Below are 15,924 nucleotides of genomic sequence, written 5' to 3' on the forward strand. Positions count from 1 at the left end.
CATGCATAAGCTAACTTGAACCTTCCAGCCACCGTTCGAGGTAGGTTCTCTCATGAGCTCAGTTTTCCAGAGAAGGAAACAGGCTCAGTGAGGTTGGGTATGCAGCTGCGGGATATTCAGGACTGGGGTCAACACATTCACAGTACTTCACCACACACAGAGCACCCCCTCAACCACACAAACAGGACTCTTACTGGCCTCATCACTAGAACAATAATACTGACTCCTGGCCTTGGAATACTGTACTGTGTGCATGATAAATCAGAGGGGAGAGGAACTGTGAAAAAGGAAATTACACTTATGGTGGGAATGTAATAAAATGGTGTGCTCACTGTGGAAAAGAGCTAAATATAAAATGTTCATGGACAGTTAAATATAGAAATATTGGGACTTCCCTAGCGGTCCAGTGGTTAAGAGTCTGCCTTTCAATGCAGGGGACATGGGCTCCATTCCTGGTCAGGGAAGTAAGATCCCACATGCACTGGGGCAACTTAGCCTCTGCACCCCAACTAAGGAGCCGACAAGCCACAATGAAGACCCCCCACCCCCCATGTGCTGCAACTAAGACCTGACACAGCCGTAAATAAAGAAATGTTTTTTTTGAAAACACAGAATTGTCATATGACCCAATAATTCTACTCCTGGGTATATGCTCAAACGAATTGAAAGCAGAGACTCAAACAAATATCTGTACACCCAAATTCATAGCAGCATTCTTCACAATAGCCAAAAGGTGGGAAACAACCCAAAAGTCCATCAACAGAAGAATGGATAAGCAAAATGTGGTGTATACAGTGGAAAATTACTGAGCCTTAAAAAGGAATGAGATTCAGACATATACTATAGCATGGATGAATGGTGAAACATTATGTTGGGACTTCACTGGTGGTCCAGTGGCCAAGACTCCGAGCTCCCAAAGCAGGGGACCTGGGTTTGATCCCTGATCAAGAAACTAGATCCCACATGCTGCAACTAAGACCCAGTGCAGTCAAATACAAAAAAAGAAAAGGAAACAAGACATTATGTTGAGTGAAATAAACCATACACAGAAGGACAAATAGGGTACGGTTCCATTTCTATGAAATTCCTAGAACAGGCAAATTCATAGAGTTGGAAATTAGAATAGAGGTTACCAGGGGCTAGGGGGAAATCGGAGTTGTGGTTTAAGCAATGCAGAGTTTACGTTGGGGACAGTGAAAAAGTTTTGCATATAGGAGGTGACGATGGGTACCTAGCACTGGGTATGTATTGGATGTTACCAAACTTACTCTTACAAGTGGTTTCAATAATAAATATTATGTTATATATATTTTACTGCAATTTTTAAAAATGCTGAATAAACAGAAGTTAAATCTGTGTGGCTGACTTTCCAAAGTGCAGTGCACCCAGCCTACCTTGAAATGACGTTCCACTGTGGAAAGAAACCTCACGTTGTCTGAAGCCTCCATGTGGAACTTGAACAATTCAGTTAAGACGGGCTGCAAGTTGGCCACAAGCAACGAATCTGACTCCTTCATCACTTCCAAGACTTTTCTGACTACTGGAAGCTTTGTTTGTTCATGCAGAGCACTTAGGGTGGCATTTCTTTCCCGCCAGAATTCAATCTCAGCCAGCGGACCATTACCCTGCGATGAGCACACAACCATCATCATTAGTGGGGAATGGACACTGTGGTTGCTCCTCCAGCATCCATGCCCCTCTTCCAAAAGGCTCTATGTTTAGGAGCTAACCCATGCAAGGACATCAGGGACGGACACCTGATCTAGGATGGTCCAATCAGAGGGAATCTCAGGACTCTAGGTGGGAATGCTAGACACTCCATCTTTCTCTGGACACAGTGGTGTGGGGATGTGGAGTCAGAAACTGCTGCAAGTTGTCACCATGAAGGAGACCAGCCCGAGGAGGAACCCCACTCAGAGAGGAGACTAGAACCAAGAAATTTACAGAGAAACCCAGCTAGATTGCCAGAGTCCTGATCAAACTGTACATGAAACCAGCATTGCCCTCTGGACTTTTCAATGAGCCAATAAATCCTCTTTCTTGCTTAAGCCAGCTGAGTTAGATTTCCTGGTGGTTGTTTTTTTCTTTCAGCTCAAAACTGATATATAGTATTATCTTTATCAATATCAGGGAGTCATCTGGTAGCACACTAACCTTAGAAAGCCCAAGAATGACATCTCAGGTATGTTTTAATATTTTTAAGAAGGTCACAAAACAGTAAGAAAAGAGTCTAGATCACCCAGATTCCAAGACTCTTGGCTCTTTCTCAGGATGGCAAGCATGAACTGGATTAGGGATCTGCACACGTTACCTGTGGTGTCTTTTTCATCTGGCCCTCAAGGGCTGTAGATATCTGATTCAACCAGTTTATCACACATTGCTCCAAAATTTCAACTATTTCTGGGTCAGCTGCCAGATCAGATACCTCTCCCGCTACGCTGATGCTTGGCATTTCTAACTTGATCTCACCTAGTAGAATAAAAGTGGACAGTCAGTCAGTAGTTTGGAGGAAATGGTTATAGACAATAATCTTCAAAGTAATTCTGGATCTTCTCTCCACACATGAGTATATAGCCTGGTACATCATGATCCTCATATTCCTATATATCACTTTCTTTCATTAGAATGTACTAAAACATTTCATTTATTTATTTGGCTGCATCAGGTCTTCTAGTTGCAGGACGTGGAATCTTCCTTGTGGCGCACAGGCTTTAGAGTGTAGGCTAAGCAGCTGCAGCATGCAAGCTTAGTTGCCACCCCTGCCCAGCATGTGGGATCTTATTTCCCCAGCCAGGGATCAAACCTTCATTCCCTCCATTGGAAGGAAGATTTTTAACCACTGGACCACCAGGGAAGTCCCTAAAACATTTTAGACAATTAGATCACCGTAGCAGCATCAAGCTCCATCAAAATGATTTAGCTATTTTTTAATAAGAATTCCTGAGTTTACAACCTAATGTCAATTTGAAAACTGAACAAACAACCAGATCTCAATAGATGTTCGAGAACGTCTCCAGCATGAAACAGGCAATCCAAGATAAGTCAGCAACAATGACTTCAGAGGACACTGAGATAATAGAAAAGATGGGGGTGGGGGGAGTTTTAATTCCAGCTATTAGAGATTTGAGACAATATAGCATCCATCAAACAAGAACAGAATGCTATGGAAAAGGTACAGTCACAGAATAAGTGAAAGTCTAATCAAAAGTTGTGAAGGTAAAAGTTGAGGAACTCTTTAGGCACTCTTTAGGAACTCTTTGTCTGTGTAGAATACACAGACAAAGAGATGGAAAACACAAGTGAAAAGATAAGTAACAGAATCAGCAGAACACACCCAATAGGAATATTAGCAAAAGGAAACAGACAAATAGCGGAGAAAATTATCAAGAGAGTTTTTCATACTAAAAGGCTAGATCTTCAGACTGAAAATACAGAGTGCTTAGCACACTGAATCTCATAGAGTGCTTAGCAACATGAATGCAAAAAGAACCTCACAAAGGTCCACATTCTCCCTGACTGAAATGCCCTTGCTCCCCAGTTCCACCTACCAATGCATTCCTCATCATTTCAGATGAGGTCAAATGCTGCCACCTCCAGGAAGCCCTCTTTGATTTCCTCACCACTTCTCCCAAAGGGTCTCACTTTTCCAAGCCCTAAGGACCCTAATATCTATCTCAAGTTACTTTTTCTGCCATAGTTCCTTGGGCCCTGGATTATAAAATCCTTGAAGACAAGGATTTGTCATTCTTCATTCTTCTTTATGTTTCTTACAAAGACCAGCTCTGTGTCTTTCACATCAGGAGCAGGTAAAAAGAACAATCATGAATTAAAACCAAAAAATCTCCTGTACTCTTAATTCTTCTTCTTGTTAGGATTTTTTTTAATTACAAGATAATAAAAATATTGTCATGGCCTCTGTCATACATCAACATGAATCAGCCATAGGTTTGTGTGTGTGTGTGTGTGTGTGTGTGTGTGTGTGTGTGTGTATATCCCCTTCTTTTGAACCCCTCCTCTCCTCCCTCCTCATGCCACACCTCTAGGTTGTCACAGAGCACCAGTTTGTGGTTCCCTGCATCATACATCAAACTCCCACTGGCTCTCTATTTTACACATGGTCACATATATGTGTCAATGTTACTTTCTCAGATCATCCCACCTCTCCATCCCCCATTGTGCCCAAAAGTAAATTCTTCTTAATGGAAACATCCTGCTTAACCAAGGAGAAAAACTGAAGCCTTACCTTCAAGTTGCTGCATTGTTCTTTGAATACTACTTGCAAATTTCTGGATGTTCATTAAAAATTCATCTCGTATTAACTGAATGCTGTGATATTCTATTGCTTCCCCAGGCATGCTAGGCAGGTCTATATCATAATCAAAAGAGTCTAAGACTTCTCCAGATGTGAGTCCCAGGTTGGCATCTTTGTGCTGACTGAAGGACAAGGCTGGCAAGAAAACCTGAAAAGCCAAGTTTAAGAATCAAATCATTTGTGCCGCATATAGGTTCCACATTTATGCGATATCATACGATAGCTGCCTTTTCTGTCTGATTTGCTTCACTCAGCAGGACAATTTCTAGGTCCATTTCAAGTTGCTGCCTATGGCATTATTTTGTTCTTTTTTATGGCTGAGTACAAATGCCCTTGAAAGCAGAAGAAAAGTAACAGATGTAGAAAACAAACTTACGGTTACCAGGGAGGAATGCAGGGAGCAGGGGAGGGATACATTTAAAAAATGGGAGACTGGGATTGACATACATGCACTGCTATATATAAAATAGATGACTAATAAGGACCTACTACATAGCACAGGGAAATCTGCTCAGAGCTCTGTAGTGAGTTATATGGGGAAAGAATATTAAAAAAAAGAGTGGATATATGTATATATATAACTGAGGCACTTTGCTGTACAGCAGAATCAAATGTAATGTTTTAAGTCAACTGTAACTCAATAAAAAGTGTTTTACAAAGAAACAAATCACACATCATATTCAATAATTCATGCATTTAAGTTGCCTCTGGCTTTGAATGTATTTGTACCCTAATAGAGACAAAACATGGTCCACTGGAAAAAGGAATGGCAAGCCACTTCAGTAGTCTTGCCTTGAGAACTCCATGAATGGTATGAAAAGGCAAAAAGATATGACACTGAAAGATGAACTGCCCGGGTCAGTAGGTGCCCAGTATGCTACTGGAGATCAGTGGAGAAATAACTCCAGAAAGAATGGAGAGACAGAGCCAAATCGAAAACAACATCCAGTTGTGGATGTGACCGATGATAGAAGTAAAGTTCGATGCTATAAAGAACAATATTGCATAGGAACCTGGAATGTTAGGTCCATGAATCAAGGTAAATTAGAAGTGATCAAATAGGAGATGGCAAGAGTGAACATAGACATTTTAGGAATCAGTGAACTAAATGGACTGGAATGGGCAAATTTAATTCAGATGACCATTATTTATACTACTGCCAGCAAGAATCCCTTATAAGAAATGAAATAAGAGTCCCTTATAAGAATTCTTATAAGAATCCCTTATAAGAAGTTATAAGTGTAGCCCTTATAATTAACAAAAGGGTCTGAAATGCAGTACTTGGATGCAATCTCAAAAATGACAAAATGATCTCTGTCTGTTTTCAAGGCAAACTATTCAATATCATAGTAACCCGAGTCTATGCCTCAACCAGTAATGCTGAAGAAGATGAGGTTGAATGGTTCTATGAAGACCTACAAGACCTTCTAGAACTAACACCCCAAAAAGATATCCTCTTCATCATAGGGGACTGGAATGCAAATGTAGGAAGTCAAGAGATACCTGGAGTAACAGGCAAATTTGGCTTTGGTACAGAATGAAGCAGCACAAAGACTAATAGAGTTTTGCCGAGAGAACGCACTGCTCATAGCAAACACCCTCTTCCAACAACACAAGAGAAGGCTCTACACATGGACATCCCCAGATGGTTAATACTGAAATCAGATTGATTATATTCTTTGCAGCCAAAGATGGAGAAGCTCTATACAGTCAACAAAAACAAGACCGGGAGCTGACTGTGGCTCAGATCATGAACTCCTTATTGCCAAATTCAGACTTAAATTGAAGAAAGTAGGGGAAATCATTCAGGTATGACCTAAATCAAATCCCTTACGATTACACAATGAAAGTGAGAGATAGATTCAAGGGATTAGATCTGATAGACAGAGTGCCTGAGGAACTATGGACAGAAGTTTGTGATATTGTACAGCAGACAGGAATCAAGACCATCGCTAAGAAAAAGAAATGTAAAAAGGCAAAATGGTTGTCTGAGGGGGCCTTACAAGTAACTGTGAAAAGAAGAGAAGCAAAAAGCAAAGGAGAAAAGGAAAGATATACCCATCTGAATGCAGAGTCCCAAAGAATAGCAAGGAGAGATAAGAAAGCACTCTTCAGTGATCAGTGCAAAGAAATAGAGGAAAACAATAGAATGGGAAAGACTAGAGATCTCTTCAAGAAAATTAGAGATACCAAGGCAACATTTCATGCAAAGATGGGCACAATAAAGGACAGAAATGGTATGGACCTAACAGAAGCAGAAGATATTAAGAAGAGGTGGCAAAAATACACAGAAGAATTATACAAAAAGATGCTCATGACTCAGATAATCACGATGGTGTGATCACTCACCTAGAGCCAGACATCCTGGAATGTGAAGTCTAGTGGGCCTTAGGAAGCATCACTATGAACAAAGCTAGTGGAGGAATTCCAGTTGAGCTATTTCAAATCCAAAAAGATGATGCTGTGAAAGTGCTGCACTCTACATGTCAGCAAATTCAGAAAACTCAGCAGTGGCCACAGGACTGGAAAAAGCCAGTTTTCATTCCAATCCCAAAGAAGGGCAATGCCAAAGAATGTTCAAACTATCACACAACTGGCACTCATCTCACACGCTAGCAAAGTAATGCTCAAAATTCTCCAAGCCAGGCTTCAGCAGTACGTGAACTTGCAGGTGTTCAAGGTGGATTTAGAAAAGGCAGAGGAACCAGAGATCAAATTGCCAACACTCATTGGATCATAGAAAAGCAAGAGAATTCCAGAAAAACATCTACTTCTGCTTTATTGTCAACACCAAAGCCTTTGACTGTGTGGATCACAACAAACTGTGGAAAATTCTTCAAGAGATGAGCATACCAGACCACCTGACCTGCCTCCTGAGAAATCTGTATGCAGGTCAAGAAACAACAGTTAGAACTGGACATGGAACAACAGACTGATTCCAAATTGGGAAAGGAGTACATCAAGGCTGCATTATTGTCACCCCACTTATTTAACTTATATGCAGAGTACATCATGAGAAATGCAAGGCTGGATGAAGTGCAAGCTGGAATCAAGATTGCCAGGAGAAATATCAGTAACCTCAGATGTGCAGATGACATCACCCTTATGGCAGAAAGTGAAGAACTAAAGAGCCTCTTGACGAAAGTGAAAGAGAGTGAAAAAGCTGGCTTAAAACTCAACATTCAGAAAACTAAGATCATGGCATCTGGTCCCATCACTTCATGGCAAATAGATGGGGAAACAGTGGAAAAAGTGAGAGAGTATTTTTTCGGGCTCCAAAATCACGAAACAAGAAAAGACGCTTGCTCCTTGGAAGAAAAGATATGACCAACTTAGACAGAATATTAAAAAGCAGAGACATTACTTTGCCAACAAAGGTCCATCTACTCAAAGCTATGGTTTTTCCAGTATGTGAGAGTTGGACCATAAAGAAAGCTGAGTGCCAAAGAATTGATGCTTTTTAACCGTGGTGTTGAAGAATACTCTTGAGAGTCCCTTGGACTGCGAGGAGATCGAACCAGTCCATCCTAAAGGAGATCAATCCTGAACATTCATTGGAAGGACTGATGCTGAAGCTGAAACTCCAATACTTTGGCCACCTGATGTGAAGAACTGACTCATTGGAAAAGACCCTGATGCTTGGAAAGATTGAAGGCAGGAGGAGAAGGGGACGACAGAGAATGAGATGGTTGGATGGCATCACCGACTCAATGGACGTGAGTTTGAGTAAGCTCCGGGAGTTGATGATGGACAAAGCCTGGCGTGCTGCAGTCCATGGGGTCACAAAGAGTCAGACACGACTGAGCGACTGAACTGAATTGCGATAGTACAAATAACAGCAACAACATGTCGGTGTCTCCCATATTTTAAAGAATCTTTCTGGTTGATATGTGAAGAATATAGTATAGGGTCATGAGCAGAAGCTGGGAAATCTATCAGGAGGCAACTGCAAGAGTCCCAGCAAAAGAGAACACTGAAGTCTTCCTGGTTACCCTGTCCAGTATTTCTAAAGTCCTATCTTTACCACCTGCCAACATTTCCTAACCCCCTTCCCAGCTTTGCCTTTCTCCTTAACTCCTATCATGGTCTAACATACTGTATATTTTCTCAGTGATCTCACTTAATGTGAACTTTCCTGACTAGGATGTAAGGTCCGTGAGATACAGACCTTGACTATGGTGATCACTGCTATGGGATACAGTAGGTGCTCAATAAAAACTTGCTGGAAGGATTTCCCTGATGGTCCAGTGGTGGAGACTCCACACTCCCAAAGCAGGGGGCTTGGATTCAATCCCTGCTCAGGGAACTAAGGTGCTTTGGCATGGCCAAAAAAAAAGATAGAATAAAAATATATATATTTGGAATCCCTTGAGTTCTCCCTTGATCTCTAGACATTCATCCTGCCTCACACCTCATCTTGGATGTCTAAAAGGTATCTCAAGCTTAATATGTGCAAAACAGAGTCTGGGTTTTTGTTTTTTCTCCAGATCCTTCCATTCCCCCCATCTCAGTAATGACCCTAATATCCCCCTGGTTGCTCAAACTCAAATCCTAGGATTCATTCTTGATGCTCCTTTCCTAAACCTCCATATCCAAATCATCAGCAAGTCCTATTGGCTTCATCCCTAATGTATTCTTGATGCTGTCTGCTTCCCACTCCCTCCCCTGATTGAACTCTGGAGCCTAAACAACTATCATCCAGCATTCAGACGCTTCCATAGCCTGCTATTAGATCTACTGGTCCCTTAAGCTCTTGCCTCTGCAATATGTTATACACACAATGATGAGAAGAAAAATGCAAACCAGATCATTTTATTCATATGCTTCAAACCTACTTTCCTTTCCAGACTTCACTCACTATGCTCCAGCTGCACTGCTCATCCTTCTGTTTGTAGACTAAACAGAGTCTGCTCCCACCTCAGGACCTTTGCACATGCTGTTTTCTCTGCCCAGGATCCTCTTCCTCCAGACCCTCACTTGTCTGTTGGCTTCACCTCATCCACCTCTCAATTCAGTGTCACTGCTTCAGAGGGGGTCTTTCCTGACCACCTCACTCCCACTCTATTACATTTTCCTAATAGGTTATCATTAGTGAATTAGCCTGCTTATGGGCTTGTTAAATTGGTTGTCTAAAAGTCCGATGTCACCTCTCCAGCAAGGTCTCCCTAACCGCCATCCCCTGAACACACACGTACTCACACAGGCCATTTCTATTATGTTGCTGTTGGTGTCTAGTCTCTAAGTCGTGTCTGACTCTCTAACCTCATGGGCTGTAGCCCACCAGGCTCCTCTGTCCGTGGAATTCTCCAGGCAAGAATACTGGAGTGGGCTGCCATGACCTCCTCCAGGGGATCTTCCTGACCCAGGGATCAAGCCCGCATTTCCTGCATTGGCAGGCAGCGTCTACCACTGAGTCACCGAGGAAGCCCTCTCTATCACATTGCTAGGATTTCGTTTCCTCAAGCCAGCCATCACTACCTGAGAGTTTCCTGGTTTTGTGTTGATGTTTGGTGTCTTTCCACCAGTATAAGCCAGAACACAAGGATGTCATCTGTCCTGCTCACAGATCCACCAACAAACCCCATGACAGTGTCTGGAACCTAAGAGTTGCCAACCACCTCTTTATGGAATCAATGAATCAACTGGCCTTACTCTTTTCATTATTTTTTTGGCTGAGCTGCTCGGCTTGTGGGATCTTAGTTCCCTGACCGAGGACTGAACTCATGCCCTTGACAGTCAAAGTGCCAAGTCCTAACCACTGGAATTCCCAGATTTACACCAGGGAATTCCCAGATGGCCTTACTTGTAAAAACTGCTGAGATTCTTTTTTCCATCCATATTTACCTGAGATATAACATCCCTCAGGAAAGCAAGCACATGCGAATTTATAATCCCATACTCCAGCGTTTCGGGCATAATTTCCATAGCTTCCTTCATGTCAGTTGCCTCAGAGATGGTCTCTAGACAGGAACAGATTTGGGGAGTGAGATGAGGAGGGAGGTGGACACAGCTAACATTTCCAAGCGTGTGGGAACCAGCTCCTCTTCCAATAATACAAAGGAATGATCCAGGCACAGATCAGAATAAGTGCTCATTGGGAAACAAACAAACGCTGAGGGGCACACAGTGGTTCAGAGGTTCACACAAGAGGCACCTGAGGGCCACGTGGATGAACTGATCTGGTTGGAGTGTGTACAGCCTGACAAGGAGAGAAACACTTTGGGTTTTCTAGCAACATTTGATGAACTCTTTGCTTGGTCTGTTTCTCCACTCCCAGTAACCCTCCCCAGTTCATCACCAAAGTACCTTTCAAGTCACAGCATTCGGGGGCCGAGGGTGGGGGACCAGCGTTGTTGTTTTTGGTTTTTTAGGCCCCACTGCACAGTTTGTGGGATCTTAGTTCCCCGACCAGGGATTGAACCTGGGCCCCAGCAGTAAGAGCGTCAAGTCCTAACCACTGGATTGCCAGGGAATTCCCAAGTCACGGATTTTTTTTTTATAATGTAAATTTTTTTTAATTTAAATTTATTTTAATTGGAGGCTAATTACTTTTGGAAACAGTCTCTTGACCGGGTTTTATTTATTCACTTATTTTTGGCTGTGCTGGGTCTTTGTTGCTACACAGGCTTTTCTCTAGCTTCAACGAGCAGGGGGCTGCTCTCTACCTTTGGTGCTTCTCATTGTGGGGGCTCCTCTTATGCGGAGTATGGGCTCTAGGGCATGCAGGTTTCAGTAGTTGAGGCACGTGGGCTCAATACTTGGGGCTCCTGGGCTCTAGAGCACAGGCTCAGGAGTTGTGGCACACAGGCTTAATTGCTCCGCGACATGTGGGATCTTCCCAGGCCAGGGGTCGAACTCACGCCTCCCGCATTGGCAGAAAGATTCCTTACCACTGAGTCACCATGGAATCGGCCAGGTTTTCTTTGATGCGTATTCGCTCCCACCCTCTCCCTCGACTACACCCCACCCCACCCCACCCCACCAAAAAATTAATCACCACCAATCAGCTCTGTAAACACTTCAAATTGCCCTGGGACAATTCTCTGAGTCTTACTGGGACACACCACAAGCTTCAGTCTGCATGCCTTTCCCTGCATCTGTACAGATGTGTACACTATTCTTTGCCTGATAGGTTTCTATCAAACGCTTCTTTACTGAAATAAATTTATTTTAAAGGGAAATTATGTAAAAGCCAAGTGTGAAAAAGAAAGCTTGACATCAATGAAAGATACCTGTAAAAAAAAAAAAAAAAAAAATATATATATATATATATATATATGATGAGAGTAAATAGTAATAAATTGGGGTAAATTCCATACCCTCTGGCCAAGGCTGATTATTGTTCCTGCTTGTGATTATTGTTAAATAGGGAAGCACTGTGCTGAGATTGGCCCCTCCTCAAACAAGAACTATTTAATGCTAAGCCTCTGCTGGTCATCTTTCCTCCTTATGTTCCCTCTCATTTGGGAAGAACAAAGTACAGAAACTCAGAACTTGGCAGGAGGTCGTGATCCAAAGGGCCATCAGTGTTCAAAAAAAGAAAAGAAAAGCAACATCGTGTGTGCTGCGTACTTCACTATAGTGTACTGTATAGTGGACAGTCGAACTGTATCTTTATTTCAAGCCCAGGATGTCCAGAAGCAAGCATGAAAAAAAGCATGGGTGATATAGCTGATACAGTACTACCCAAACATCACTGGATCCTTTTTTCAAGAGGATAGATAGGATTGAATCCAGCAAGAAACAAGAACCTGTCCCATCAACGTCAGGTGTGAGTAAAATTCCAGCTTATCCTCCATCTCCTATATTGCTAACGAACCTTCAGCTCTACCATCTCCCAACCCCTCTCCCTCCTCCATCAGTAACTCTTCTTGCCTCTTCACTCGATGCCAGCTCCTGTATGCCAGCTGTAGTACTATACTATTCAAGGTCCTATAAGATTGAATTTTTTTAATTTTTTGTTTGTCTTTTTATGTCTTATTTGTTTGAAAAGTATTATAAACCTATCTCAGCACAGTATTACATAGCTGATCATGTCAGTTGGGTACCTAGGCTAAATTTGTTGGACTCCAGTTCAGCTCAGTTCAGTCGCTCAGTCGTGTCTGACTCTGCGACCCCATGAATCGCAGCATGCCAGGCCTCCCTGTCCATCACCATCTCCCGGAGTTCACTCAGACTCATGTCCATTGAGTCAGTGATGCCATCCAGGCATCTCATCCTTGGTCGTCCCCTTCTCCTCCTGCCCCCAATCCCTCCCAGCATCAGAGTCTTTTCCAATGAGTCAACTCTTCGCATGAGGTGGCCAAAGTACTGGAGTTTCAGCTTTAGCATCATTCCTTCCAAAGAAATCTCAGGGCTGATCTCCTTCAGAATGGACTGGTTGGATCTCCTTGCAGTCCAAGGGACTCTCAAGAGTCTTCTCCAACACCACAGTTCAAAAGCATCAATTCTTCGGTGCTCAGCCTTCTTCACAGTCCAACTCTCACATCCATACATGACCACTGGAAAAACCATAGCCTTGACTAGACAGACCTTAGTCGGCAAAGTAATGTCTCTGCTTTTGAATGTGCTATCTAGGTTGGTCATAACTTCTCTTCCAAGGAGTAAGCGTCTTTCAATTTCATGGCTGCAGTCACCATCTGCAGTGATTTTGGAGCCCCCAGAAATAAAGTCTGACACTGTTTCCACTGTTTCCCCATCTATTTCCCATGAAGTGATGGGACCGGATGCCATGATCTTAGTTTTCTGAATGTTGAGCATTAAGCCAACTTTTTCACTCTCCACTTTCACTTTCATCAAGAAGCTTTTTAGCTCCTCTTCACTTTCTACCATAAGGGTGGTGTCATCTGCATATCTGAGGTTATTGATGCTTCCTGACCTGCATACAGATTTCTCAAGAGGCAGGTCAGGTGGTCTGGTATTCCCATCTCTTTCAGAATTTTCCACAGTCTATTGTGATCCACACAGTCAAAGGCTTTGGCATAGTCAATAAAGCAGAAATAGATGTTTTTCTGGAACTCTCTTGCTTTTTCCAGGATCCAGCGGATGTTGGCAATTTGATCTCCGGTTCCTCTGCCTTTTCTAAAACCAGCTTGAACATCAGGAAGTTCATGGTTCACATATTGCTGAAGCCTGGCTTGGAGAATTTTGAACATTACTTTACTAGCATTGGCACCCCACTCCAGTACTCTTGCCTGGAAAATCCCATGGACGGAGGAGCCTGGTAGGCTGCAGTCCACGGCGTCACTGAGGGTCGGACACGACTGAGCGACTTCATTTTCACTTTTCACTTTCATGCACTGGAGAAGGAAATGGCAACCCACTCCAGTGTTCTTGCCTGGAGAATTCCAGGGATGGGGGAGCCTGGTGGGCTGCCATCTATGGGGTCGCACAGAGTCAGACACGACTGAAGTGACTTAGCAGTTACTAGCATGTGAGATGAGTGCACTTGTGCGGTAGTTTGAGCATTCTTTGGCATTGCCTTTCTTTGGGATTGGAATGAAAACTGACCTTTTCCAGTCCTGCGGCCACTGCTGAGTTTTCCAAATTTGCTGGCATATTGAGTGCACCACTTTCACAGCATCATCATTCAGGATTTGAAAGAGCTCAACTGGAATTCCATCACCTCCACTAGCTTTGTTCGTAGTGATGCTTCCTAAGGCCCACTTGACTTCGCATTCCAGGATGTCTGGCTCTAGATGAGTGATCACACCATTGTGATTATCTGGGTCATGAAGATCTTTTTTGTACAGTTCTTCTGCGTATTCTTGCCACCTCTTCTTAATATCTTCTGCTTCTGTTAGGTCCATACCATTTCTGTCCTTTATCGAGCCCATCTTTGCATGAAATGTTGCCTTGGTATCTCTAATTTTCTTGAAAAGATCTCTAATCTTTCCCATTCTGTTGTTTTCCTCTATATTTGCATTGATCGCTGAAGAAGGCTTTCTTATCTCTTCTTGCTATTCTCTGGAACTCTGCATTCAGATGCTTATATCTTTCCTTTTCTCCTTTGCTTTTCGCCTCTCTTCTTTTCACAGCTATTTGTAAGGCCTCCCCAGACAGCCATTTTGCTTTTTTGCATTTCTTTTCCATAGGGATGGTCTTGATCCCTGTCTCCAGTACAGTGTCACAAACCTCATTCCATAGTTCATCAGGCACTCTATCTACCAGATCTAATCCCTTAAATCTATTTCTCACTTCCACTGTATAATCATAAGGGATTCGATTTAGGTTATACCTGAATGGTCTAGCAGTTTTCCCTACTTTCTTCAATTTAAGTCTGAATTTGGTAATAAGGAGTTCATGATCTGAGCCACAGTCAGCTCCCGGTCTTGTTTTTGTTGACTGTATAGAGCTTCTCCATCTTTGGCTGCAAAGAATATAATCAATCTGATTTCGGTGTTGCCCATCTGGTGATGTCCATGTGTAGAGTCTTCTCCTGTGTTGTTGGAAGAGGGTGTTTGCTATGACCAGCGCATTTTCTTGGCAAAACTCTATTAGTCTTTGCCCTGCTTCATTCCGCATTCCAAGGCCAAATTTGCCTGTTACTCCAGGTGTTTCCTGACTTCCTACTTTTGCATTCCAGTCCCCTATAATGAAAAGGACATCTTTTTTGGGTGTTAGTTCTAAAAGGTCTTGTAGGTCTTCATGGAACCATTCAACTTCAGCTTCTTCAGCATTCCTGGTTGGGGCATAGACTCGGATTACTGTGATATTGAATGGTTTGCCTTGGAAACGAACAGAGATCATTCTGTCGTTTTTGAGATTGCATCCAAGTACTGCATTTCAGACTCTTTTGTTGACCATGATGGCTACTCCATTTCTTCTGAGGGATTCCTGCCCACAGTAGTAGATATAAGGGTCATCTGAGTTAAATTCACCCATCCAGTCCATTTTAGTTCGCTGATTCCTAGAATGTCGACGTTCACTCTTGCCATCTCTTGTTTGACCACCTCCAATTTGCCTTGATTCGTGGACCTGACATTCCAGGTTCCTATGCAGTATTGCTCTTTACAGCATCGGACCTTGCTTCTATCACCAGTCACATCCACAGCTGGGTATTGTTTTTGCTTTGGCTCCATCCCTTCATTCTTTCTGGAGTTATTTCTCCACTGATCTCTAGTAGCATATTGGGCACCTACTGACCTGGGGAGTTCCTCTTTCAGTATCCTATCATTTTGCCTTTTCATACTGTTCATGGGGTTCTCAAGGCAAGAATACTGAAGTGGTTTGCCATTCCCTTCTCCAGTGGACCACATTCTGTCAGACCTCTCCACCATGACCCGCCCGTCTTGGGTTGCCCCGTGCGCATGGCTTAGTTTCATTGAGTTAGACAAGGCTGTGGTCCTAGTGTGATTAGATTGACTAGTTTTCTGTGAGTATGGTTTCAGTGTGTCTGCCCTCTGATGCCCTTTTGCAACACCTACCATCTTACTTAGGTTTCTCTTACCTTGGCGTGGGGTATCTCTTCACGGCTGCTCCAGCAAAGCGCAGCTGCTGCTCCTTACATTGGACAAGGGGTATCTCCTCACCACCGCCCTTCCTGACCTTCAACATGAGATAGCTCCTCTAGGCCCTCCTGCGCCCGCTTGTTGGACTTAACGAACAAATTG

General features: G+C 43.0%; 1 protein-coding gene across 1 annotated transcript in view; it reads right to left on the minus strand.

The window, feature by feature from the left end:
• The window catches only part of DNAH10 (dynein axonemal heavy chain 10), a 168,288-nt gene that overhangs the window by 141,250 nt on the left and 11,114 nt on the right, over positions 1-15,924 (minus strand). The window contains exons 5-8 of the mRNA XM_004017564.6: positions 10,157-10,272; positions 4,244-4,460; positions 2,312-2,469; positions 1,395-1,625 (exon numbers count right to left, since the gene is read on the minus strand). Of these exons, the coding sequence (XP_004017613.2) occupies positions 1,395-1,625; positions 2,312-2,469; positions 4,244-4,460; positions 10,157-10,272 (722 nt within the window). The remainder of the gene's footprint in view (positions 1-1,394; positions 1,626-2,311; positions 2,470-4,243; positions 4,461-10,156; positions 10,273-15,924) is intronic.

This window comes from Ovis aries, chromosome 17 (genome assembly GCF_016772045.2).
Source record: "Ovis aries strain OAR_USU_Benz2616 breed Rambouillet chromosome 17, ARS-UI_Ramb_v3.0, whole genome shotgun sequence".
Classification (NCBI taxonomy): Eukaryota; Metazoa; Chordata; class Mammalia; order Artiodactyla; family Bovidae; genus Ovis; species Ovis aries.